We start from the raw sequence: 23040 nt of genomic DNA on the forward strand, positions 1-23040 counted from the left end.
ACTAGTTGAGAGCTGAAGCCAGACCACACCATAATTCCCTCAGCTTCCTCTTCTGCAGATTAAACAGTCCCAGTTCCTTCAGCCACTCCTCATAAGGCTTGTTATCCAGACCCCTCACCAGCTTTGTGGCCCTTCTCTGGACTCACTCTCTCACCTCTGTGTGCTGGGGAACACCACTTGTGCCCGGCCGGCCACCGGCTGGGTTTAACTCTGTTCCCCACCGCTCTTGGGGCCCAGCCATCCATCCTGTTCTGCTGTCCAGCAGTCCCTTTGAAAAAAAATCCATCTGAAAAAAGAAGTAGCAGAGAAGGAAAGCTGAAGCTGCAAAGACTGCAGTCCCCTCAGTTCTTGTGGTACCCTCTGTGAGATCCTAAGCCACCTGAACTGAGCCGGTCAGGCAGCCAAGCTAGTGCAGCAGTGTCTTCTGGAGAGTTGATAGGAGCCAGTTCTGTGGGGTTTGTTGAAGTGAGTGGCCAGTCGTTCTACATGAACAATTGTCTTAGTGCTAGCAAGCAGGAGGCTCTGAAGTGTGGTACTTTGAGAGCTCCATTCATACTTGCCCTTCAGGAGGAGCCAGCTCTTTCATTGAAGGATCTTCCTGAGCTGTCCAAGTACAATTTCTGTTGACACTTTTCAGCTCTTACATCCAGGTTGCTGACAGAGGATGTTGGTTTGTGGGCCCTGGCAGCGACAGTTTTCCAAAGAGGAGCTCTAAGGCCAGCTGCAAGGTTAGGTTTGGATTCTCCTGGGGTGCCTGTGCTTGAAAGCCCCCCAGAGGCCGTGCAGAGTGGTGCTCGCAGTAGCTCTGTGCAAGTCTGCCATGGGCTCAGGAGGCCAGTATCTAGAGAGAGGGAAGGACAGAGACACTTCTAAGACAGTTTTAAAGAAATAATTATGAGAAGAGGCAAATTAATTCTGGGGACTCATGTGATATATCTGTTCAAGAGAAAAAAAAATGAAGGCGGTTTCTGACCATAACCAGGCTGACAAAGCACAGTAATGTGGTTTCCTATGGGATTCAACTCCTCCTGCATTGCACAGGACACTTCAACAGCTGTCCTGACAAGCTCTAAGTAATGAACTTAATCCACCCTGTGCGAGCAATGGGGCAAAAGATTACAAAATCCATGTATGCAGTTGAGATGTGTTACGTTGGGACGCCCAGGATACAGCTCATCAAGCTCTCCTAGTGTTTAGACGCAAGATGGAAGAAGGAAGGGGGAAGACAGAGCAGAAGGTCTATTTAAATATGAAACTCCTAGGCTGAAAGAAAAGAAAAACATTTTAAAGAGCACTCAGTGAGACTCTGTCACCAGCATAGCTAATCACAGAATCACTGAGTGTTAGGGGTTGGAAGGGACCCCAAAATAGCATCCGGTCCAACCCCTGTGCCAGTGCAGGATCACCTGGGGCAGGTTTTGAATGTCTCCAGAGACTCCACTAACTCTCTGGGCAGCCTGCTCCAGGGCTCTGGCACACACAGTGAAAAGGTTTTCCCTTCTGTTCCTGTGGAACTTCCTCCTTTTATTCGTCGGACGCAGCGAAGCCGCTGGGTCGTGTTGCTGCGGCAAGGTGACCCACCCTGTAGTTCAGGGCCTGGGTCTGTGCCTTCATGGCAGCCTGTTCCCTTGGCACCCTGTCAGCTTAACAGCCCTGTGCTCGGGGCCTGTGTGACGAGTTGTGGAGCCCTCCATCCCCCTTCTGTCCCCAGCAGCAGCCCAAGGTCCCTGTAAGCAGGGCTGGGGAGGCTGCTTTAGGCAGCTAACAGGAACCAACCTTGCCTGGCCCTTAGGGGGCTGAGGTCAGTCCCTGGGCTCCTGAAGAGGTGGTGTTGCGCTGCTGCCAGGAGGGCCGGCCCTTTTTTGTTGTCCTTCACAGCAGAGGCTAAGATCTAAATGGGCTTTTGTGCCTCTTAATTTTTTTCCTACATGACCTAGCAACATCCTTAAACATTCCATGGGTCAACTCTCCTTCCTTCCCTGATGTTTTTCCCATAATTCACTCAGAAGCTCGTTGCCCATCCAGGCTCTCTCTTCTGGGGCTCATCTCCAGCACATTGGCGCAGCCTGGTCTGAGCCTTCAAGGGTTCTGTCTTGAAGCAGGTCCTGCTCTCCTGGACCCCTTTATTTTTAAGGGCTGTTTCTCAAGGAACCTTCTGAGTTAGTTCCTTAAGTAATCTGAAGTCTGCCCTCCAGCAGTCCAGAGTGGAGGTTTTGTTGCTGCCCCTCTTAGCTTGACTGGATATTGAACACTCAATTATCTCCTGGTCACTGCACCCCAGACAGCCTCCAACCACATCTCCCACCAGCCCTTCTCTGCTTGTAAAAGGAAGGTCAAGCAAGGCCTTACCCCTGGTAGGCTCTCACAGCACCTGGGATAAGAAGCTGTCCTCCATGCACTCTAAGAACCTCTTAGACTGTCTCCCTCTAGCTGCCCATAGAGTCACTCATCAACCTCTCCATCCTGGTTGGGTGGTCTGTAACAGACTTCAACCAGGATGTCAGCCTTGTTGGCCTTCCCTCTAATTCTCACCCACAGGCACTCAACCTGATCATCCATGGCATCTAGAGCCCTCCTGATGTACAGGGCCACCCCTCTACCTTTTCACCCCGGCCTGTCTCTCCTGAAGAGCCTGTGGCCATCAATTACAGTACTCCAGTCATGTGAGCCATCCCACCACATTTCTGTGATGGCAGCTACATCATAACTTTCCTGCTGGAAAAAGGCTTCCAGCTCCTCTTGTTACCCGTGCTGTGTGCATTAGTGTACATGCACTGATTTCAGCCCCTTCCCCCTTCAAATCTAGTTTAGAGCCCTGCCAATGAGACCTGCCAACTCCCTTCTTAGAACCCTTTTCCCTCTGTGGGATAGGCTGTTCTCATGTGCTAGGAAAGCTGCTTTGAAGTCTCCCTGGAGCCTTCTCTTCTGCAGGCTGAACAGCCTCAACTCTCCCAGCCTGGTCCCACAGGGGAGGTTCTCCTGCCCTGTGTCATTATCTTGGTGCCCTCCTGGACCCTCCTTTGCAGCCTCGTGCCCTTCTTTTGCCGGGGGCACCAGAACTGGATATGCAGAAGCGTTGTGCAGAGAAGCTGAACAGTTTGTCTCTGCCTGTGCTATGCCATCACTGCTGAGCAGTGACAGATTCATGCTTGCCAAGTTGGTAATTGCTGCTCTGGATACACCTCATGGCTCAGGGAATGTCACTGTCACTGTTCTCTGAGCCTGCTCATTCTCAGCTCTTGCTACCTGGCCAGTGAAGGCAGCAGCTGGGACAAAGCAATACCGCCCTCACTAAACCCACCAGTAAAAAGTGCCACCAGCCACCTGTCACACGGGTGAGGTTTGCTGTCACTGCACTTAACTCCGCTCTTGGGTCATGGTGGGGGCCCTGCCTCGTGCACACCTTGTGTTGGATTCCCAGGCTTGTTTCTCAGGAGTGCAGCTCCAGGGGCCAAGGCTACAAAATGCCAGGCAGAGGGAGAAGCTGGAGTTGTATATCACAGCAGTGAATGTCTCCTGTTGTCACGTTGCAGGCAATTGAGAACGTCGACACCTTGGCCACTCTTGACAGCCTGTTCCTTGGGAAGAACAAAATCACCAAACTGCAGAACCTGGATGCACTGACAAACCTGACTGTGCTCAGCGTGCAGGTAGGGCTCTGCTTTGTCCTGTTTGCAGCAGCCTTCCTCACCCCCTCCCTGGAGGTGTTCCAGGCCTTCAGCAACCTGCTCCGGTGGAAAGTTGGGGCTGGACCTGGATGATCTTCAAGGTCCCTTCCAACCCAAACCACTCTATGAATCTATGAAATGAGTTACAGTAACATGTAAGCCTGTTGTTTGTAAGGACCCCAAGAAGACAACTTTCAGGCTACAGCTTTCGATGGGAGGGTCAGAATCTGATTCTTGCACACTTAGAGCCCCTAGACCCCTGGACCTTCCGTTGCACATCGGTGGTACAAAGCTCAAAGGAACTGAGCTCATGAGATCAGTGTGCACCCGAGCAGACCCTTTCCCCTTCCCAGCCATACTTCAGAGAAAAGCCTTTTCTTCAGGGAGTCTCTTGGGGTTTGGTTTGTTTGGATGCCCTTACAGCACTGCTTCCCTTTCAGAATAACCGCCTGACCAAGATCGAGGGGCTGCAGAGCCTGGTGAACCTGCGCGAGCTGTACCTCAGCCACAACGGCATCGAAGTCATCGAGGGGCTGGAGAACAATGTGAGCAGGCTCTTGCTAGCTGTGCCTGACCTCTTGCCCTGAGCTGCTCTTATCAGTAGCTGTGCTTTTCAGGAAGGTTTTGTTCCTCAGCTTTCTCCACTTACATGTAGGGTTCTGAGTCCCTTGGAAAGACCTCAAAGATCCAAGTATTTGTTGTGTTAAAGTACCTTGTGTAAGTGGAGCTCCTCCTTGTGTTGTAAATTGGTTTTGTGGCGAGGTGAAGCACAAGATGCAATTAATGCAGGAGCCTGGCTCATGCCAGGACACAGAGGTGTTTGGGCAAGTCCGGAGGAGGGCTACAAGGGTGATCCAAGGGCTGGAGCAGGTCTGCTGTGAGCACAGGCTGAGGGAGCTGGGGCTGAGCAGCCTGGAGAAGGCTCCAGGGGGGCCTTAGAGCCTCAGGGGAGGTTCAGGTTGGATGTTAGGAAGAAGTTCTATACAGATCCTGGGATGCATCAGGAGAAGTGTGGCTAGCAGGTCGAGGGAGGTGATCCTCCCCCTCTACTCAGCCCTGGTGAGACCCCACCTGGAGTACTGTGTCCAGTTCTGGAGCCCCTATTACAAGAGGGATGTGGAGGTGCTGGAACGTGTCCAGAGAAGGGCCACAAGGATGATCAGAGGGCTGGAGCACCTCTCCTGTGAGGACAGACTGAAGGAGTTGGGGCTGTTCAGCCTGCAGAAGAGAAGGCTCCCAGGTGACCTCATTGTGGCCTTCCAGTATCTGAAGGGGGCCTACAGGAAGGCTGGGGAAGGACTTCTCAGGATCTCAGGTAGTGATAGGACTAGGGGGAATGGAATGAAGCTGGAGGTGGGGAGATTCAGGCTGGATGTGAGGAGGAGGTTCTTCACCATGAGAGTGGTGAAGCCCTGGAATGGGTTGTCCAGGGAGGTGGTCGAGGCCCCGTCCCTGGGGGTGTTTAAGAGCAGGCTGGATGAGGCTCTGTCCAGCCTGATCTAGTGTGGGGTGTCCCTGCCCATGGCAGGGGGGTTGGAACTAGATGATCCTTGTGGTCCCTTCCAACCCTGAATGAAACTATGAAACTATGAAACTATGAAAGAGTGATTGCCCATTGGAATGGGCTGCCCGGGGAGGTGGTGGAGTCGCCGTCATTGAAGGTGTTCAGAAGGAGACTTGATGGGGTGCTTGGTGCCATGGGTTAGCTGTTTGGGTGGGTTGGATTGGTTGATGGGTTGGACACGATGATCTTGAAGGTCTCTTCCAACCTGGTTTGGTTTATTCTAATAAAAGTTTATTCTAATAAAGAGCTGCCTGCCAGGACCTGAAGGGATCCTGCAGGAAGGCTGCAGAGAGACTTTTGCTGAGGGTGTCTGAGACAGGCTATGGGGGAATGGTTTGAAGCTGAGGCAGAGCAGGGTTACAGTGGAGCTGAGGAAGAAGTTCTTCGGTATGAGGGTGGTGAGACTCTGGCACAGGCTGCCCAGGAGACTGTGGATGCCTCCTGCCTGGGGGAGTTCAAGGCCAAATTGGATGAGTCCTTGAGCAGCCAAGTCTAATTGAGAGGTGTCCCTGGGCATGGCAGGGAGGTTGGAGTAGATCATGTCTGAGGTCCCTTCCAACCTGAGCCACTCCAGGATTCTCTGTGTCCCTATGCCCTAACCACTGCCTGCAGAGGAGCCGAGCACCCCAAGCCTGCTTTCCCCCACGCACAAGGTCTTGCACTGAGCAGTTTGCAGAGGAGATAATGACATTCCCAATTTGCCTAGAGAAGAGATAGAGGGGGGGAAAAAGAAAGAAGGAAAGCAGGCTAAGTGATGCCTGCCCTGGATATTCAGCTGCTGCTGATCTCGCCCCCTCCTCCAGGAACAGCGTAACCCTAATAATCCTTCTAGCACCCTGTAACGAAGGCTAATAAACACCTAAGGGGTTTGCTTGAACAAAGGATCTTGGCACCGGCCATAGGAAACCCCTAGCCCGTGGCTGGTATGGGGGAAGAACAAGTAGCAGGATGTGGGTTGCCCACCTGAGACCCCCCCAGCTCAGTCCCTCTGTGCCCCCCTGCCTGGTTTCCTGCTCCCCTGGGGGTTTCTGGGGTGAGGGACTTTTGGCAAGGGCTCGTAGGGACAAAAGGAAGTGGAATGGCTGTGAGCTGGAGGAAGGGAGATTTAGATTGGAGATTAGGAAGAAATTCTTTCCAGTGTGGGTGGGGAGGCACTGGTACAAGCTGCCCAGGGAGGCTGTGGATGCCCCTTCCCTGGCGGTGTTCATAGTCAGGTTGGATGAGACCTTGAGCAACCTGGGCTGGTGGAAGGTGTTGACGGGGGTTGGAACTGGATGATATTTAAGGTCCCTTCCATCCCAAACCATTCCATGATTCTGTGATCTTCAGCCATGGAAATGCTGCTGCAGCCTTTTACACAGCAGTTTGTAGGTAACTCTCGGTTCCTTTTGATAGGACATCAACTGGAGCTGGAAGTAGGAGGGAACGAACTGTGGCATGTGGCTTTCCTTTGTGTTAGTATCCATTTGAAGAAGCCTGTAGCATTTTCATTCTCACCCAACAGTAGATGATATTGTCAGAGAGCAGAGACAATCTGGAACTTAGCTGACTCTGTAAGGCAGAAAAAATCCTTTTTCTGGAACTCTTGAATTCCCTGCTGCAACAAGTTTGTTCAGGTCTGCTGCTGAAGAGGGCATTTGTGATCTGATTTTTAATGGAGCACTCTGCTTCATGTGTTCTGAGGAAAGGCTCACTCTTGAGGAGCCCTTGGCTGTGAATTGCTGTCAGACTAGTGATTGCTTTAATTTTTGTCATAAGGCTTCTGGGCTGTCAGTAACCCAGCTTCATTAAAAGTAATTGTCCTTGCTACATACATAAGCAGGGAGAGTTCTTGTGCTGCATGTAAACAGCTGGCAATAGTTTTTCTTTGCTTCCCACAGTTTCCAGCTCTGGGCTTGAAAAAGTGGGAGAGAGAAGATGGGAAGAAATTTTGGTCTAATGTTTTTGTGTTTGCTTGTCTAGAACAAACTCACAATGCTGGACATAGCATCCAACAGAATCAAGAGGATTGAGAACATCAGTCACTTAACAGAGCTGCAGGAGTTCTGGGTAAGCATAGGATGGAACTGTCCCTGGAATGTCCCTACAGCAAGTGAACAAAAACCTTCTGGTGAGGAGCAATGGGAGGGTGGTGTACATCTATATCTCTGAGTAAGCTCAGATTCACAGATTGCACTGGGTTGGGAGGGACCCTCAAAGGTCATCTTGTTCAACCCCCTTGCACTCAGCAGGGACACCTTCAACTAGATCAGGCTGCCCAGGCCCAAAAGGAATTTGATCTTGAATGTCTCTGGGGATGCCCCCTCGATGGAGGTGTTCAAGGCCAGGCTGGATGAGGCCTTGAGCAGCCTGGGCTGGTGGGAGGTGTCCCTGCCCAAGGCAGGGTTTGGAGCTGGATGGTCGTTAAGGTCCCTACCAACCCACTCTATGATTATCTGCCAGGCAGCAAACAGTGCACAAAGTTTCCACTTCACTGTGGCTGGCCGAGGTGAGGAAGTTGTTCTTGGATGGGGGCACAGCTGATCCATTGCTGGGGTTTTTTAATGATTATTTTCTGTTATTGCTGTTAGTGTTTAAAGGTGATACTGCTTTAGTCACTGCCTCTGCATCCAAAAGCAAAGGATGGCTGAAGTCTCCAGGTTGCCGGCAGTTGGAGCATCATCCCCTTGTAATTCCTCTGCAGTGCCAGCAATGAGGCACCTCCTAGGCTTGGTCCCTGGATCAGGGAGCTTGGCACTTTCTGGAGTGGAGGAACAGTTTTGGTGGGAAAGTGATGTAGAGGGGGGAGGAAAATGCCACTTTTCACATCAGTTTGGGACCAATTTTAATGTTTCCTGGGAAATCATGAAAGTAAAGATTTCAGTGTAAGAAGATCTTGGCAGTAAACATTTCTAGCCCTTAAATGTGCAGTGGATCAACTGGGACACTGTTGTAAAGAGACTGTCTCAATGTCTTGCAGGGTGTTTTATCCTAATTCATAGATCACAGAATGGTTGGGTTGGAAGGGACCTTAAAGATCATCCAGTTCCAGGCCTCTGCCTTGGGCAGGGACACCTCCCACTAGACCAAGTTACTCGAGGCCTGGATATGCTCTCAGAGGGGTGGAGCCTTTGATCACTACCCCAGGACAGTGTAGGGATGGTTAGCCAGGGCCTGCCTGGAATGTCTGACAGGAAAGCACAGCTGGGAGGCTCCAGGGGGAAAAGGGTCACATAGCCAGGGCCATCTCACATGTGCATGAAGACTGTACAGTGCCACTGCCTTGGGCTTGTAGAAATCCTCCTGTGCGGTGGCTCTGTGGCGAGGCTGCTGCTAACCAGGCTTAGCTTGCAAGTATCTGTTGGTGTGAGCCTCCCCTGTATGTGCCGTGCAGATGAATGACAACCTGGTGGAGAGCTGGAGTGACCTGGATGAACTGAAAGGAGCCAAAAACTTGGAAACCGTCTACCTGGAGCGAAATCCCTTGCAGAAGGACCCCCAGTACCGGCGCAAAATCATGCTGGCCCTCCCCGCTGTCCGGCAGATTGACGCCACCTTTGTTCGATTCTAAACCTCCTCCTGCTGCCCTCCTTGGAGAAATGTCCCAGCTGGGTTTTTTATCCACTTAACCACACAGCCCAAGTCTTCAGTGCACTGTCACAGAGCAGATGGTCAAGAAAAAGCACTGAGTACCAGATCCTGTGTACGATGCACTCATTGTTTTTGAGATGTTGTTGTTATTATTATTAAATCTTGATATGGAGACTTCTCTCCGTTTCTGCCTCTTGCTGGTGGGGGAGGTTTGGCCAGCATCATTGCCGCAGACTGAAGTCACCTGGAGCCACTTGCTGACTTCTCTTGGCTCTGTGACACAGCTTTGGGTTAGTGACATCCTTGCAAACATCACTGCCAGATCCAGTCACAGTGGTGGTCTGTCAAAGGATGAAAAGATGGGGAACACCGTTCATGTGGGGCAGAGTCAGAGAGAGACACCCATCCAAGTCACCCTCAGAGCTGCATCCGCTCCTTCTCCTCTGTCAAACGATAGAAAACTACAAGAAGAAATAAATGGGAAGGGTGATTGATTGGTGGTGCTTTGATTCATTCTGATCTGTGGTGGATTTGAATCTTTGGAAGCCTGGAATGAATCCCTTTGCCTTCAGCAGGAGATCAGTAGCATTAAACAGGACAATGTGACCCTGTGGAAAATTTTGCAGGTTCCATTTGTGGGCTGTTTTCCTTTTACATGCCCAGCCCAGCTCCGCTGTGAATTAAGATACCACAGAAGTTGCTGGAGGTGGTCAGGTGACACTGGGCTTCATGGTGGGAGCTGCACCCCACCGTGCTCCTGAACTGGGGTGATTGATTCACCTCAGCCTGCTGCAGGTACGTGTTTTTGGAGGTCTTGGAGCCCCCTCATAGCGTCAAGATCACTCCTTGGGGTCTATAAGAGTAGCAGCTTCTTGGCTGCTCCAGTGGCCATCCCTGCTGCACACCCCCATGTTGTCCTCTGGCCTGCTGCCTGGTGGCCTGCCTATTGGTGGGCAGCACCTTGGAGGTGGAGCTGGACTTCAAACAAGGCTGCAAAAAACAGCAGAAGCTTCTGCAGGTATGAGGTAAGCATGGTGCTTTACACTTACATGGCACCCCAAAATTCTTGTAGCAGGCACCCTCCAGGGTGTAGGGGGATACCTACTGCCCCCTCAACGACTCTCTGCAAGTCCCTCACAAAACAAAGGAAATTTGGGCTAGGCTCTTCATCTTATAACCTGGAGTGTTTTGCTTTGTGTGCTATTCAGATGAGTAAGCGCTCTGGTTCAAAACTGCATGGTTTGCTCCTGTGTCCTACCTTTTCCTGTCCCACTCTCCCCTTGTGTCACACCTTTTGTAGCCCCCTTTTCCCCCCTCCTTTTTAGGTCCCCTTCTGTTCCTCCTTTCCCCATCCCCCTGTGCTGAGTCTTTCTCACCACCCTGCATCCCTCCTTTTCCAGTCCCTCTCCCCCTGCTTTTCATGTCACACTGTCTCTCTCTGCACAGTCAGAGACCAGAGAACAGAATTAAGACTCAAGATGGAGTCAAGCACCAAGTAACTTTTATTTGCCTGACAGCAAATTTGCAAATGCAAAGGGGGGAGAGAGAAAAAGAAAGGAAAGAAAGAAGAAAGGGTCAGTTGAGATAGCTGCCACCACCACAGACCTGCAGCGTCCTGAAGGCCAACTCATCTTCCACCTCAGTGGGTCCAACGTTGGCAGTCTTTCCTCTTGCATTTGGTCACATTATATATTCATTTCTCTTCTGAGAATCACTTAGCATGTTCTGTGATTAGTTTTGCTTACCCACAGCTTCCACCCAGCAGTGGTGTGCATGCCCAGTACTGTCACTGGAAGGGTTCTGGTGGTCTTCGGGCTGTCTGAACTGTTCTGTCTCCCAGGCCATGGGTTTGAGCACACGTGCAGAGGTTAGGCCAAATTTATTGGAATCAGCTCCACACTCAGGTGTGGAAGAAAGCAGGAAACCTCTGTCTAGTCTTGCGGTCCAATTGATGCTGCATGGCTGTGGCAGTGATGTCAGTTGTTGGCTTTGTGTTCTAGCAACACTGAACCAAAACAAGCAACCAGTCTCTTACACGAAGTTTGCAGAGATGGGGAGTAGCCTCTGGCCTAGTGAGACTAATCAGCAGTGTTGCTTCAGCTAAGATCTCCATGGTGGAATTTTTTACTGCAGGGAAAATATTGTGGGTAGCAGTTGTCATTAAGTGGGTAGCAAAAAAGGTAAAGGCTCTTAAATGACAAGTAACTGAATTTCATTGCTGTTAAAATATGCAGCAGCAGGTTTAGTTGATTAGATGGTGTTGGGTGATAGATTGGACTTGCTGATCTCAAAGGTCTTTTCCAACCTATTCTTTTTTTTACTTTTATTCTCATGCAAGAGTTGGCTTTCCCTCTGAACTTTTATACTTTTGTGTAAAGCTTGAGCAGCCCTTAACTTTCGAACTATTATACTGCATGCACTACTGCTTTGCAACATTCACAGGACTGTGGTGGTGTCAGATGGTTCACTTGCATTTAGCTCCTCAGGCGCCAGACCTTCCTTTGGGCTGATAGTCTTGGCCAAAGCTGCAATGTTCAGTCCTTGCTGTGAAAGGCAGGAGGTGCTGGCTGGGCAGTTTGCTTTATTTTGTGCCTTTTTGGGGGTGAATCAAAGGGAGTGGGGGGATTGTGGGTGGGCTGGTTCTGCCACGTGGGGCAGGGATTGGGCGACCGGCGCTGCGTCCCGGTGTCCCGGCGGTGAGGGGCCCGGTCTCGGGGGTTTGGTATCCTGCGGTCCGGTTTCTGGAGGGGCCGGGGCCGTGGGGGCCCGTGGCGCGGTCACGCTCGCGGGTCTGACGTCCCGGTTTCTAGGGGGGGACCTCGGTTTGAGGGCCCTGCTTCGGGTCGGCACAGCGAGGGGGGTCGGTCGTTCGCAGGGAGCCGGCTAGCGGCTCGGAGCCGGCGCTTCAACTGCCGCCGCTCGGTTTTGACCCCCGGGCAGTGATTAGTGATCGGGAGAACGGGACAAAAGCAAGTCATCAGAACTGCCTCCCATCCCCATCTCAGAGAGCGCCTTGGGGATCATATTATAGTATTGGGATGATGAGTTGAGAGAAGGAAAATCAAAGAAAAAAATGGTTTAAGCTGCATATGCTGCTGTTTGGATCAGGGCTTCACGCCCTACCCCTGTTCCCATATTTCAGGACATATACAAGGAAAAGGCAGACAGGCTGGCGTGAGAATATGGGAGAGGTAAAATCAGAGCGGGGGGGCCACCAAGAAATCAGAAGTGGCCTAATCAAGATCCTCAGTGGGACCATCAACAGCTTCAGGGGAGACAGAACATGGGACAAGGAATTGAAGCTGTGCCCAGAAATTTTGATAAAGCCTATAGTGAGCATCAGAGGAAGCCTCCTATGGGGTGGATGCTAGGATTAAAGAGAAGTTTGCAGCTCTATTCTGGAATAGATCCCAGCTCTGCAGCTGGGGTGATACTTCTCAGGATGCAGTTTGTGGCAAAACCATGGGCAGATATTAGAAATTGGAAAAGATTGAGGATTGGCACGACAGAGGTTTAGAGGAATTACTACGTGAAGCTCGGAAGGTGTTTGTAAGGAGGGATGTAGAGAAACAGAAGGCAAAAGCTAGAATGTTGGTAACTGCTGTAAGGGTACTGGTGATTATGGATAGAGAGGGAAAAAAAGGTAGAAGTCTTATATGATAAATTAGCCCTCAATAGTAATATTAATGGAGTCCAGAAGATGATGAGTGATTGGATAAATAAAAGAATGTTGATTGATGCTCTGTTTTAAATTTGCCTGACATGGACAAATAATTTGATCTTTTTGTACATCTATATGGGGTGTTGACCCAGGACTGGACTGGAATTAAAAATCCTGTAGGGCATTGTTCCAAGTTATTAGATTCTGTAAGTAGGTGAGGGCCAATTTGCTTATCAGTGACCTTTACTAGTAGAGGAGGCCCAGAAAGCGGCTTTTTGTTTTGTTCTGGTCTCAGATCCCACCTTTGGGATTCCTGATGTATATGGGACTGAAGCTGGGGGTAAAGTGTTAATAACAACTTGGAAAGGAGAGTCACTAATTTCCCCCTGGGAAGGATCTTTTCTTGGTTTTGTTAACAACAGATCCAGCTGTCCGTACTGCAGAACAAGGGTGGACACGTGCTTCCTGAGTAAAAGGAGCACTTCAGGAATGTGCCTCTGAACCTGGCTGACTTGCACCTGTAACACCTCTGGTCTGAAGGCTCTGGAACTAGCGAGACAAACCCACCTTTTGAAACATCTGACATTGTGTGACATCGAATCTGCATTGCAAGAAAATACCAAGGATTTCATTCGGTGTATAAAAGATCCTGGGACTTGATGTCATTGGGGATGGGTAAAGTGTAATGGTAAACTGGCTATTTAGAAAAGTGATGGTAAATTTTTCTGCTGCACTACAACGATGTGCTGAGAGTGTGTGTGGTTATAAATGTATGCTGTTGTAGTTCTAATTTGAAGTGATTAGGACAGAGGATTCATCTGTGTTCTTTGTGTTAAAGTACCAAAAACTCTGTTCGGCTAGTGGGACCACAGGGACTGCAATACAGAAAGGACTGCTGGATCCATCCACTGAATGGACTGAGGTACCCCAAATGGAGGACATAAAGATGAGTTCCAGTATCAGAATAGGAGTGGTAATGGTCCTTGCCTGAAAATATCACAAACTAGAAAGAGGTCGGGGTTCGAAATTGGTACAACCTCCCTGGACAAGGGAAGGAGACACGGTCCGAGCAGAGCATTGGTGGGATTGAAGGAGGCAAGGCCGGGTAGACCTCTGTAATTGCCACAAAGAAGATCTAGAACCATGGCTGTGGGCAGCAACCCCATAGGCCATGTGAGTGGAGTTGCAAGTCAAACCGGACTCCTAATTCCCAGGATTAACCACTCGGAGGGAGAAAGTTGTCACCCAGGTATTGGTATATATAGCACAGCCACTCACTGTGTATGGCACCTATTAAAGTAAAAGAGGAAATACTTTCAGGCAAGGAACATCAGTTGTTATCCCATTCCCTTTACCAGGAAGTTGAAATTGGGAATCCTTTTGCTTGTTGTAGAATTGTTGCCAAGTTAGGTTATTATGGCTCAAGCCAAATGTAGTAGAAAGAAGGGGAGGGATTGTGAGAAACTGGTTATAATATTTGGCTTTCGCAAGGGGGATTACTGGGGAGCGTGGGGCTGGATCGTTGGGCTGATGGTCTGTATTGTGTGGGGTATTGGGAGGGAAAGGGGAGGTGCCAACAGGTCTAAAGACTGGCCAGGTCAAAAGTGCAGGTTTGGTCTGTCCTGATGGAGAGGGGTGGGAGCGTGCTGGGGAATATATGAATATGTACGCTTTAATATATGAATATGTCTGTTTGCCGTCTCTCTCAGCTCACCTCGTGTTGTGGGGGTGCGGCTCTAGCAAGCTCGCTCTGCGCCCAGTGCTGTGTTGCCTTTATTTTATAATAAACTGGTTATAAGTTTTCAGCAGCGAGTTCGTTTCTCACGGTCTCCAGAAGCTTTCCATCAGAGGGAAGTTGCTCATCAGCTTGTCTGCAGGTGAGTGTTTTATAGAATAATAGAATCGTTTGGGTTGGAAAAGGCCTTTCAGATTCCGCAGTCCCAACAGCTCACAAACTGCCAAGTCTCATCCCAATCTCTTTGTCTCTTAAGCATCTGCAGGGATGGGGATTCAACCACTTCCCTGGGGAAACTATTCCAGTCTTTTGAGAAGCTTTCAGTGAAGAAGCTTCTTTAACAGGCAACCTAAACATCCTCTGATACAACTTGAGGCCATTTCCTCACATGGGGGGGGGACAATGAACACCAGAGTGAGCCCCCCGATGCTGGGAGACCCCAAAATCTAAGATCCTGCAATTCCACTGAAGACACCAGATGAAGGGGGGACCATCAAAGGGTTTAAGTGAGGAGAGCAACAGACAGAAGAGATGGGTGATTGCCAGTGCTAAATGCGCTGACTGCAAAGTGATGTCGGGGCTGTCAGCCCTGGGAGCCCTGCTCGGAGAGGCAGAGCTCTGTGTCTCCTGCGCGGCGGCGTTTGGATCAATACATCATTAATATTGTTATTGCCTCCCCGCCTCCTCCTTTGGCCGCAGGGGGCCAGGGTGCTGCTGGGACAGGACAGCTCCAAGGCAGGACAGCCCCAGGCGCGGCAGGGGGCCGGGGGCACAGCCGGGCGGGGGAGGCAGGGGCGGCCCTGCGGTGTGCCGAGCGGCTGCGAGAGCTCTGAGGGACGGGGAAGAGCGCTGGCGGGGGCGGCTCGGAGCCGGGGCCGCTGTGAGCACCGCGGCGGGGCCGGGGCCGGGGTCTGTGCGCCCCGGGGCTCCCCGCCCCAGCGCTCTGCCGCACCGCAGCGCTCGGCGCCGGCCGCTGCCCCTCCGGCCCGGGCTCGGTGCGAGACCTGCAAGGGGCAGAGGCGCTCGGCTCTGCCGCCAGAGCTCAACCCCAGCCTGCGGCCGCGGAGTGCGGAGGCGGCGCTGGGGCAGAGCTCCGGCGCTGAGCTCTGGCAAGCACCGCGGAGCGCCCTGAGGCAGGGCCCGGGCAGGTGCGGGAGAGGGAGCGGGGGGGGCTCGAGCAGGGGGGGCCTGGGGCGGCCGAGAGGGACGTTTTAAATTCCCTTCTGTAACTGTGAGGTCTCTCCTGGGCCGCTCAGAACACTACAGATGGAGATACAGTTCATAGAGGGAGCAGCAGGGGTGCCCGAAGGCTCTCTGGGGGGCGCGCCAGCGCCGGCGGAGGAGACTGAGCGCCCTGAGGCGCGGGGCGGGGCCGGGGGCGGGGCCTGGGCTCCTCCCAGGGCTTCAGCGCGAGAATTCGAGCGGCCAGAGGCGCCCGGCCCGGGCGGGACCGGCCCCGGCCAGAGGCGCCGCTGAACTTGGGAGTTGCGCTCAGAGGGCAGCTGTGGCAGCGCTACGGCGGATGGAGACCTGGCAGGCGCCTCAGGGGGGCTCTGGCGGATCCGCGAGGGACAGGAGCCCAGGTGCGAGCGGGGACAGGGAGGGCTGGCCCGGGGAGACCTGCGGGAGCTTAGAGCCTGAGGCGCTCGCCGTGCAGCTTCAACCGCCCGTCGGTGCAGATGTCCTCAGTGCAATGAACACGAGGGGGGGCTGCCAGGGCGGCCCGGAGGGCATTCCAGCGGCTGGGGGAGTTCCGGCTCTGCGGGGAAGGCTGAGCCGAGGCGCCGGTAGACGGGCTGGGTGCGAGGACGGCTCCCGAAGCGCAGGGGCAGCGCTGGGGCAGCGCGGGGGGTGGCGGAGCGCTGAAGGCAGCGCTGAGGTGCGTGAGAGGGAACGGGGCTGGGCTGGGGCAGAGCTGCAGCAGCTGAAGGGAGGAGTTTGTGTAGGCAGTGTCTGAGGTGCTGTCATCTCCAGCCCGGAACATACACGTGTTTGTATTGGTTTTAATAAAAGGACATTAAGGGTGGCCGGGCTGGGGGGGGCTGTGTCTGTGAGCGCCACAGAAGGCGCCGCGGCGGGGGGGGGCTGTGGGGTGTTGGGGGCTGTGAGCGCCCTGAGGGTTCCCGCGCGGCGGCTTTCCCGCCCTGCCCGCGCCACAGGCACCAGCGCGCGCTGTTCCCCGCGCGGCCGCCGCCTGAGGCAAGGGGAGGCGCCTGGCTGTGGGGACTGTGAGCGCCCGGAGGGTCCCGGCCTCACCTGTGCGCCCTTCCCGCCAGAGGGGCCGGCGCGCGCCGCGCGCCTCAGGAGCTGCCGGGGCGGGAACGGGAAGCGGCCCGGGGCAGGGCCGGGCCGGGCCGCAGCCCGCAGCTGCGCTGGGGTTGGGGTCTGGGAGGATCCGCTCCTGGGGCAGAGCTGCGGATGCCGGAGGGCAGGGCAGGCAGCGCAGGGGCTTGGGCAGGTTCGTGAGGGCGCAGGGTGAGACCGGCCGGGGGCAGGGGAATCAGCTCGGGGACAATTTCTGTTTCGTTAAAACCTGAGGCACTTCCCTCTGTAGCTCAGCACCTCCTGAGTATGCCTCTGCTGTTTGCTCCTTCAGGCAGAACGAAGCTCTGCAGGGAGCAGACTCGGGGACAGAGAAGTGACGTTTGGGCAAAGAGACTGAGAGGATCTGTGGGGCAGAAAATGCAAACAGAGAAAGCCCTGAGGTAAGCAAGAGCAGAGGTGACATCCTGGAGGGAAAACATGGAGGCAGTTTATACAGGATAAAAGCCAAAGCTTTCGGAGGGAAAAGCTGAGGCAATGTGCTGGGGGCAGAGCGGGCATGGAGGGAACCTGAGGCAACCCACAGGGAGAAGGTGAAAATTGTCCTGAGAAAACCTGAGCAAAGAAGAGGGGACACAGGAAGCAGCTTGGAGGGAAGACTTAAGGCAAATATCTGTGAGACAAGACACAGAAATGAACAGGAAAGTTAACCTATGGGAGACAAGAATGAGGATTTGAGAGGGAAAATCACAGCTTATTTAGGAGGGAGAGTGAGAGGGAGGAAAGGCATGGGAGGGAAGAGCTGAGGAAAGGTGGAGGGAGGAAAGGGGATGTTTGGGAGGGAAACAGAGGCCATTTTGGACGGGAGGAAGGGAAATTATGCCTCGAATTGAGAAGGAAATCTGTAGGGCAGAGGATGAAAATGTTGAAAATAGAAGCTAAGATAATGCAAGGAGAGAAAGGACATTTTGAACAGAAAAAGCCTGTAGTGATTGAGGAGCAGTGATACCTTTTCCCCTTGGGCGGGGAGGAATTGGCACTGCTGAAGCCTAACTCTGTCCTCCTTCCTCAGAGGCAGCTGGCACAGAGCCCCACTATGGAGCGGCGAGGCAAGGTGCGGGGGGGCGAAAGGAGCTGAGAAGAGGAGGAGCACCGGGCTGAACAGCTGGACATGGGCAAGGCGCCCTGGGCAATGAGACCTCCCTCTCAATTTGGCTGTGGTAACACAAGATCTTTGCCAGCACCGTTAGGGTGTCCTGGTTGGCTTTGTGCTGGGCGACCTCCCTGTAAGCAGGGCTCGGTCTTTGCTTTTGCTGTTGTAGGCGTTTTGCCACCTAGCTCCTTGGCTGCACGGAGACTGGCAACCCTGTAAGGAGGGTCCGAGCCGGCGTCTCGGCCCGTATGGGGGGAAGTGTAGCTGCCTGGACCCCAGCCCCCCCTGTAAGCAGGGGAGGGCCCTTTAAACAGTTTCTCGGCTGCTGGCGGCCTGGCCAGCGTGACACCCTGTACTTGGGGCATGTCACAACGATTGGCATCCTGAGGCCCCTCTACCTGCATGCATCCCCGGGGGGGCCAGGTCTGACCCTCTGCTCTCCTGCTCGGGGTTAAGGATGCCTGCCCCACCAGTGGCTGCCCAGAGCTTGCTCCCTCTCTTGGGAAGGGCTGTGTGTGTGGCCCCTCTTGCCTCTGTGTGCCTGAGTCTGCTTGTCCTTTAGGTCCCTTAGAAAAGGCTGTAGCTTAGCTTAGGCTTCCCAGGAGGGAAAGAGGGGCTCTGCGCAGTTCCACGGCAGTCTCCTTGGAGGCCTCGAGTGGGGTGGGAGCTCGGCTTGCCCCTCCTTTGATTGGATGGACACAGCGAAGCCGCTTAAGTCGTCTTGCGGCAAGGTGACCCCCCTGTAGTTCAGGGCCTGGGTCTCTGCCTTCATGGCAGCCTGTTCCCTTGGCACCCTGTCAGCTTAACAGCCCCGCACTCGGGGCCTGTGTGACGAGTTATGGAGCCTTCTGTGCCGTTCTGTCCCCTTCTGTCCCCAGCAGCAGCCCAAGGTCCCTGTAAGCAGGGCTGGGGAGGCTGCTTTTGGCAGCTAACAGGAACAAACCCTTAGAGGGTTGAGGTCAGTCCCTGGGCTCCTGAAGAGGTGGTGTTGTGCTGCAGCCAGGAGGGCCGGCCCGTAAGTGGGCGCAGGCCAGAGCCCGTGGCTCTCCGTGGGGCTTTTTGGGAGTGCCGGGCCGAGAGCGACCGCCCTGTAGGCAGGGAAGTGTGTTGCCGGTGTCCGGCGGGAGGTTCAAGGAGGGACCCCCCCTGTAATCAGGGCGGGTAGATCTGGTCCCGGCCTTTCAGAGGCATGGGGCCAGGGAGTGTGTGGGGCTTATCTTAGCGTGTTGTTCCCCCCCGCCCCACCCCGTCTTCGGGGCTGGGGCCACAGCCCCCCGGCCTTTGGCCGTGATGCCCCACTGCCTGGCTGCTGTCTTCCTGTAGCTGCGGGGCCAGGCCAAGCTCTCAGCTCCCTGGGTTTCGACCCGCCCGTAAGAGGGGTCGGGGTCCGAGTGCCTTTGCGCTCAGCTGGCAGCCTGTGTGGGGCACCCCCCCCGGCTAGCGGGGTGTGGGTCAAGATGCCTCTGAAGCGGAGAGAAGGAGCCTCCGTGGGCCTTTTGGGACCAGGGCCGCCCTGTAAGTCAGGGCCCGGTCAGTGCCCTGGCATCCCGGGCGCTTTGAAATGCCAGCGGCGGCTCCAGCCCCCTGTAAGCAGGGTCGTGCAGCCGCTCTGGCCGCTGCGTTGCATGCCCAGCTCCATTGCCCAGGGCGTCTGCTGCGGCGCCCGTCTGCGGTCCCGACCGGAAGTGTGCCGTGCGCCGCTTGGGTGAGTCGAGCGAAAGCGGGAAGACTTTGCAGAGCTGGGGGTGTCTGCGGGCGGGTAGCTGGCCGGGGGGTGCCCATGGGGAGCTGCCTGCGGGGCTGGAGGCTTCCCTCTTTCCCTCGGGCGGGGAGCAACTGGCACTACTGAGGCCTAACTCTGTCCTCCTTCCTTGGCAGTGGCTGGCACAGAAGGAAGAAGAGGCCCGCTGCGGAGCGGCGAGGCAACATACGGCAGAGGCAAGAGGCGGCGAGGCAACATACGGCGGAGGCAAGAGCAGGATAGGAGAAAGGCGCCCTGGGCAATGAGACCTCCCTCTCAATTTGGCTGTGGTAACACAAGATCTTTGCCAGCACCGTTAGGGTGCCCTGGTTGGCTTTGTGCTGGGCGACCTCCCTGTAAGCAGGGCTCGGTCTTTGCTTTTGCTGTTGTAGGCGTTTTGCCACCTAGCTCCTTGGCTGCACGGAGACTGGCAACCCTGTAAGGAGGGTCCGAGCCGGCGTCTCGGCCCGTATGGGGGGAAGTGTAGCTGCCTGGACCCCAGCCCCCCCTGTAAGCAGGGGAGGGCCCTTTAAACAGTTTCTCGGCTGCTGGCGGCCTGGCCAGCGTGACGCCCTGTACTTGGGGCATGTCACAACGATTGGCATCCTGAGGCCCCTCTACCTGCATGCATCCCCGGGGGGGCCAGGTCTGACCCTCTGCTCTCCTGCTCGGGGTTAAGGATGCCTGCCCCACCAGTGGCTGCCCAGAGCTTGCTCCCTCTCTTGGGAAGGGCTGTGTGTGTGGCCCCTCTTGCCTCTGTGTGCCTGAGTCTGCTTGTCCTTTAGGTCCCTTAGAAAAGGCTGTAGCTTAGCTTAGGCTTCCCAGGAGGGAAAGAGGGGCTCTGGGCGGTTCCACGGCAGTCTCCTTGGAGGCCTCGAGTGGGGTGGGAGCTCGGCTTGCCCCTCCTTTGATTGGATGGACGCAGCGAAGCCGCTTAAGTCGTCTTGCGGCAAGGTGACCCCCCTGTAGTTCAGGGCCTGGGTCTCTGCCTTCATGGCAGCCTGTTCCCTTGGCACCCTGTCAGCTTAACAGCCCCGCACTCGGGGCCTGTGTGACGAGTTATGGAGCCTTCTGTGCCGTTCTGTCCCCTTCTGTCCCCAGCAGCAGCCCCAGGTCCCTGTAAGCAGGGCTGGGGAGGCTGCTTTTGGCAGCTAACAGGAACAAACCCTTAGAGGGTTGAGGTCAGTCCCTGGGCTCCTGAAGAGGTGGTGTTGTGCTGCAGCCAGGAGGGCCGGCCCGTAAGTGGGCGCAGGCCAGAGCCCGTGGCTCTCCGTGGGGCTTTTTGGGAGTGCCGGGCCGAGAGCGACCGCCCTGTAGGCAGGGAAGTGTGTTGCCGGTGTCCGGCGGGAGGTTCAAGGAGGGACCCCCCCTGTAATCAGGGCGGGTAGATCTGGTCCCGGCCTTTCAGAGGCATGGGGCCAGGGAGTGTGTGGGGCTTATCTTAGCGTGTTGTTCCCCCCCGCCCCACCCCGTCTTCGGGGCTGGGGCCACAGCCCCCCGGCCTTTGGCCGTGATGCCCCACTGCCTGGCTGCTGTCTTCCTGTAGCTGCGGGGCCAGGCCAAGCTCTCAGCTCCCTGGGTTTCGACCCGCCCGTAAGAGGGGTCGGGGTCCGAGTGCCTTTGCGCTCAGCTGGCAGCCTGTGTGGGGCACCTCCCCCGGCTAGCGGGGTGTGGGTCAAGATGCCCCTGAAGCGGAGAGAAGGAGCCTCCGTGGGCCTTTTGGGACCAGGGCCGCCCTGTAAGTCAGGGCCCGGTCAGTGCCCTGGCATCCCGGGCGCTTTGAAATGCCAGCGGCGGCTCCAGCCCCCTGTAAGCAGGGTCGTGCAGCCGCTCTGGCCGCTGCGTTGCATGCCCAGCTCCATTGCCCAGGGCGTCTGCTGCGGCGCCCGTCTGCGGTCCCGACCGGAAGTGTGCCGTGCGCCGCTTGGGTGAGTCGAGCGAAAGCGGGAAGACTTTGCAGAGCTGGGGGTGTCTGCGGGCGGGTAGCTGGCCGGGGGGTGCCCATGGGGAGCTGCCTGCGGGGCTGGAGGCTTCCCTCTTTCCCTCGGGCGGGGAGCAACTGGCACTACTGAGGCCTAACTCTGTCCTCCTCCCTTGGCAGTGGCTGCCACAGAAGGAAGAAGAGGCCCGCTGCGGAGCGGCGAGGCAACATACGGCGGAGGCAAGAGGCGGCGAGGCAACATACGGCGGAGGCAAGAGGCGGCGAGGCAAGAGGAGCGGCGTCCGGCTGAAGAGCAGGACAGGAGAAAGGCGCCCTGGGCAATGAGACCTCCCTCTCAATTTGGCTGTGGTAACACAAGATCTTTGCCAGCACCGTTAGGGTGCCCTGGTTGGCTTTGTGCTGGGCGACCTCCCTGTAAGCAGGGCTCGGTCTTTGCTTTTGCTGTTGTAGGCGTTTTGCCACCTAGCTCCTTGGCTGCACGGAGACTGGCAACCCTGTAAGGAGGGTCCGAGCCGGCGTCTCGGCCCGTATGGGGGGAAGTGTAGCTGCCTGGACCCCAGCCCCCCCTGTAAGCAGGGGAGGGCCCTTTAAACAGTTTCTCGGCTGCTGGCGGCCTGGCCAGCGTGACGCCCTGTACTTGGGGCATGTCACAACGATTGGCATCCTGAGGCCCCTCTACCTGCATGCATCCCCGGGGGGGCCAGGTCTGACCCTCTGCTCTCCTGCTCGGGGTTAAGGATGCCTGCCCCACCAGTGGCTGCCCAGAGCTTGCTCCCTCTCTTGGGAAGGGCTGTGTGTGTGGCCCCTCTTGCCTCTGTGTGCCTGAGTCTGCTTGTCCTTTAGGTCCCTTAGAAAAGGCTGTAGCTTAGCTTAGGCTTCCCAGGAGGGAAAGAGGGGCTCTGGGCGGTTCCACGGCAGTCTCCTTGGAGGCCTCGAGTGGGGTGGGAGCTCGGCTTGCCCCTCCTTTGATTGGATGGACGCAGCGAAGCCGCTTAAGTCGTCTTGCGGCAAGGTGACCCCCCTGTAGTTCAGGGCCTGGGTCTCTGCCTTCATGGCAGCCTGTTCCCTTGGCACCCTGTCAGCTTAACAGCCCCGCACTCGGGGCCTGTGTGACGAGTTATGGAGCCTTCTGTGCCGTTCTGTCCCCTTCTGTCCCCAGCAGCAGCCCAAGGTCCCTGTAAGCAGGGCTGGGGAGGCTGCTTTTGGCAGCTAACAGGAACAAACCCTTAGAGGGTTGAGGTCAGTCCCTGGGCTCCTGAAGAGGTGGTGTTGTGCTGCAGCCAGGAGGGCCGGCCCGTAAGTGGGCGCAGGCCAGAGCCCGTGGCTCTCCGTGGGGCTTTTTGGGAGTGCCGGGCCGAGAGCGACCGCCCTGTAGGCAGGGAAGTGTGTTGCCGGTGTCCGGCGGGAGGTTCAAGGAGGGACCCCCCCTGTAATCAGGGCGGGTAGATCTGGTCCCGGCCTTTCAGAGGCATGGGGCCAGGGAGTGTGTGGGGCTTATCTTAGCGTGTTGTTCCCCCCCGCCCCACCCCGTCTTCGGGGCTGGGGCCACAGCCCCCCGGCCTTTGGCCGTGATGCCCCACTGCCTGGCTGCTGTCTTCCTGTAGCTGCGGGGCCAGGCCAAGCTCTCAGCTCCCTGGGTTTCGACCCGCCCGTAAGAGGGGTCGGGGTCCGAGTGCCTTTGCGCTCAGCTGGCAGCCTGTGTGGGGCACCTCCCCCGGCTAGCGGGGTGTGGGTCAAGATGCCC

General features: G+C 55.5%; 1 protein-coding gene and 1 long non-coding RNA gene across 2 annotated transcripts; both read left to right on the forward strand.

The window, feature by feature from the left end:
* The first annotated feature begins 3115 nt into the window (after positions 1–3115).
* Positions 3116–8974, forward strand: LOC137446231 (protein phosphatase 1 regulatory subunit 7-like). The gene is made up of 5 exons (XM_068148624.1): positions 3116–3160; positions 3534–3650; positions 4109–4213; positions 7195–7281; positions 8606–8974. Exons 1-5 carry the CDS (start codon positions 3116–3118, stop codon positions 8780–8782), a joined length of 531 nt encoding a protein of 176 aa, XP_068004725.1. The 3' UTR covers positions 8783–8974.
* Positions 8975–15385: 6411 nt separating this feature from the next.
* On the forward strand, positions 15386–17658 carry LOC137453938 (uncharacterized). The gene is made up of 3 exons (XR_010990499.1): positions 15386–15781; positions 16795–16903; positions 17533–17658. It is a non-coding gene; the product is annotated as an uncharacterized lncRNA (long non-coding RNA).
* Positions 17659–23040: the final 5382 nt, after the last annotated feature.

This window comes from Melanerpes formicivorus, unplaced genomic scaffold (assembly GCF_026170545.1).
Source record: "Melanerpes formicivorus ecotype bairdi unplaced genomic scaffold, bMelFor1.0.p_v2 SCAF_2, whole genome shotgun sequence".
NCBI classification, from domain to species: domain Eukaryota; kingdom Metazoa; phylum Chordata; class Aves; order Piciformes; family Picidae; genus Melanerpes; species Melanerpes formicivorus.

Coding starts and splice junctions, on each gene's coding strand:
- LOC137446231 (XM_068148624.1), top strand. CDS start 3,116: ATGCCATCACTGCTGAGCAGTGACAGATTCATGCTTGCCAAGTTG. Junction 3,161..3,533: donor GATTCATGCTTGCCAAGTTG/GTAATTGCTGCT, acceptor GTCACGTTGCAG/GCAATTGAGAACGTCGACAC. Junction 3,651..4,108: donor TGACTGTGCTCAGCGTGCAG/GTAGGGCTCTGC, acceptor CTTCCCTTTCAG/AATAACCGCCTGACCAAGAT.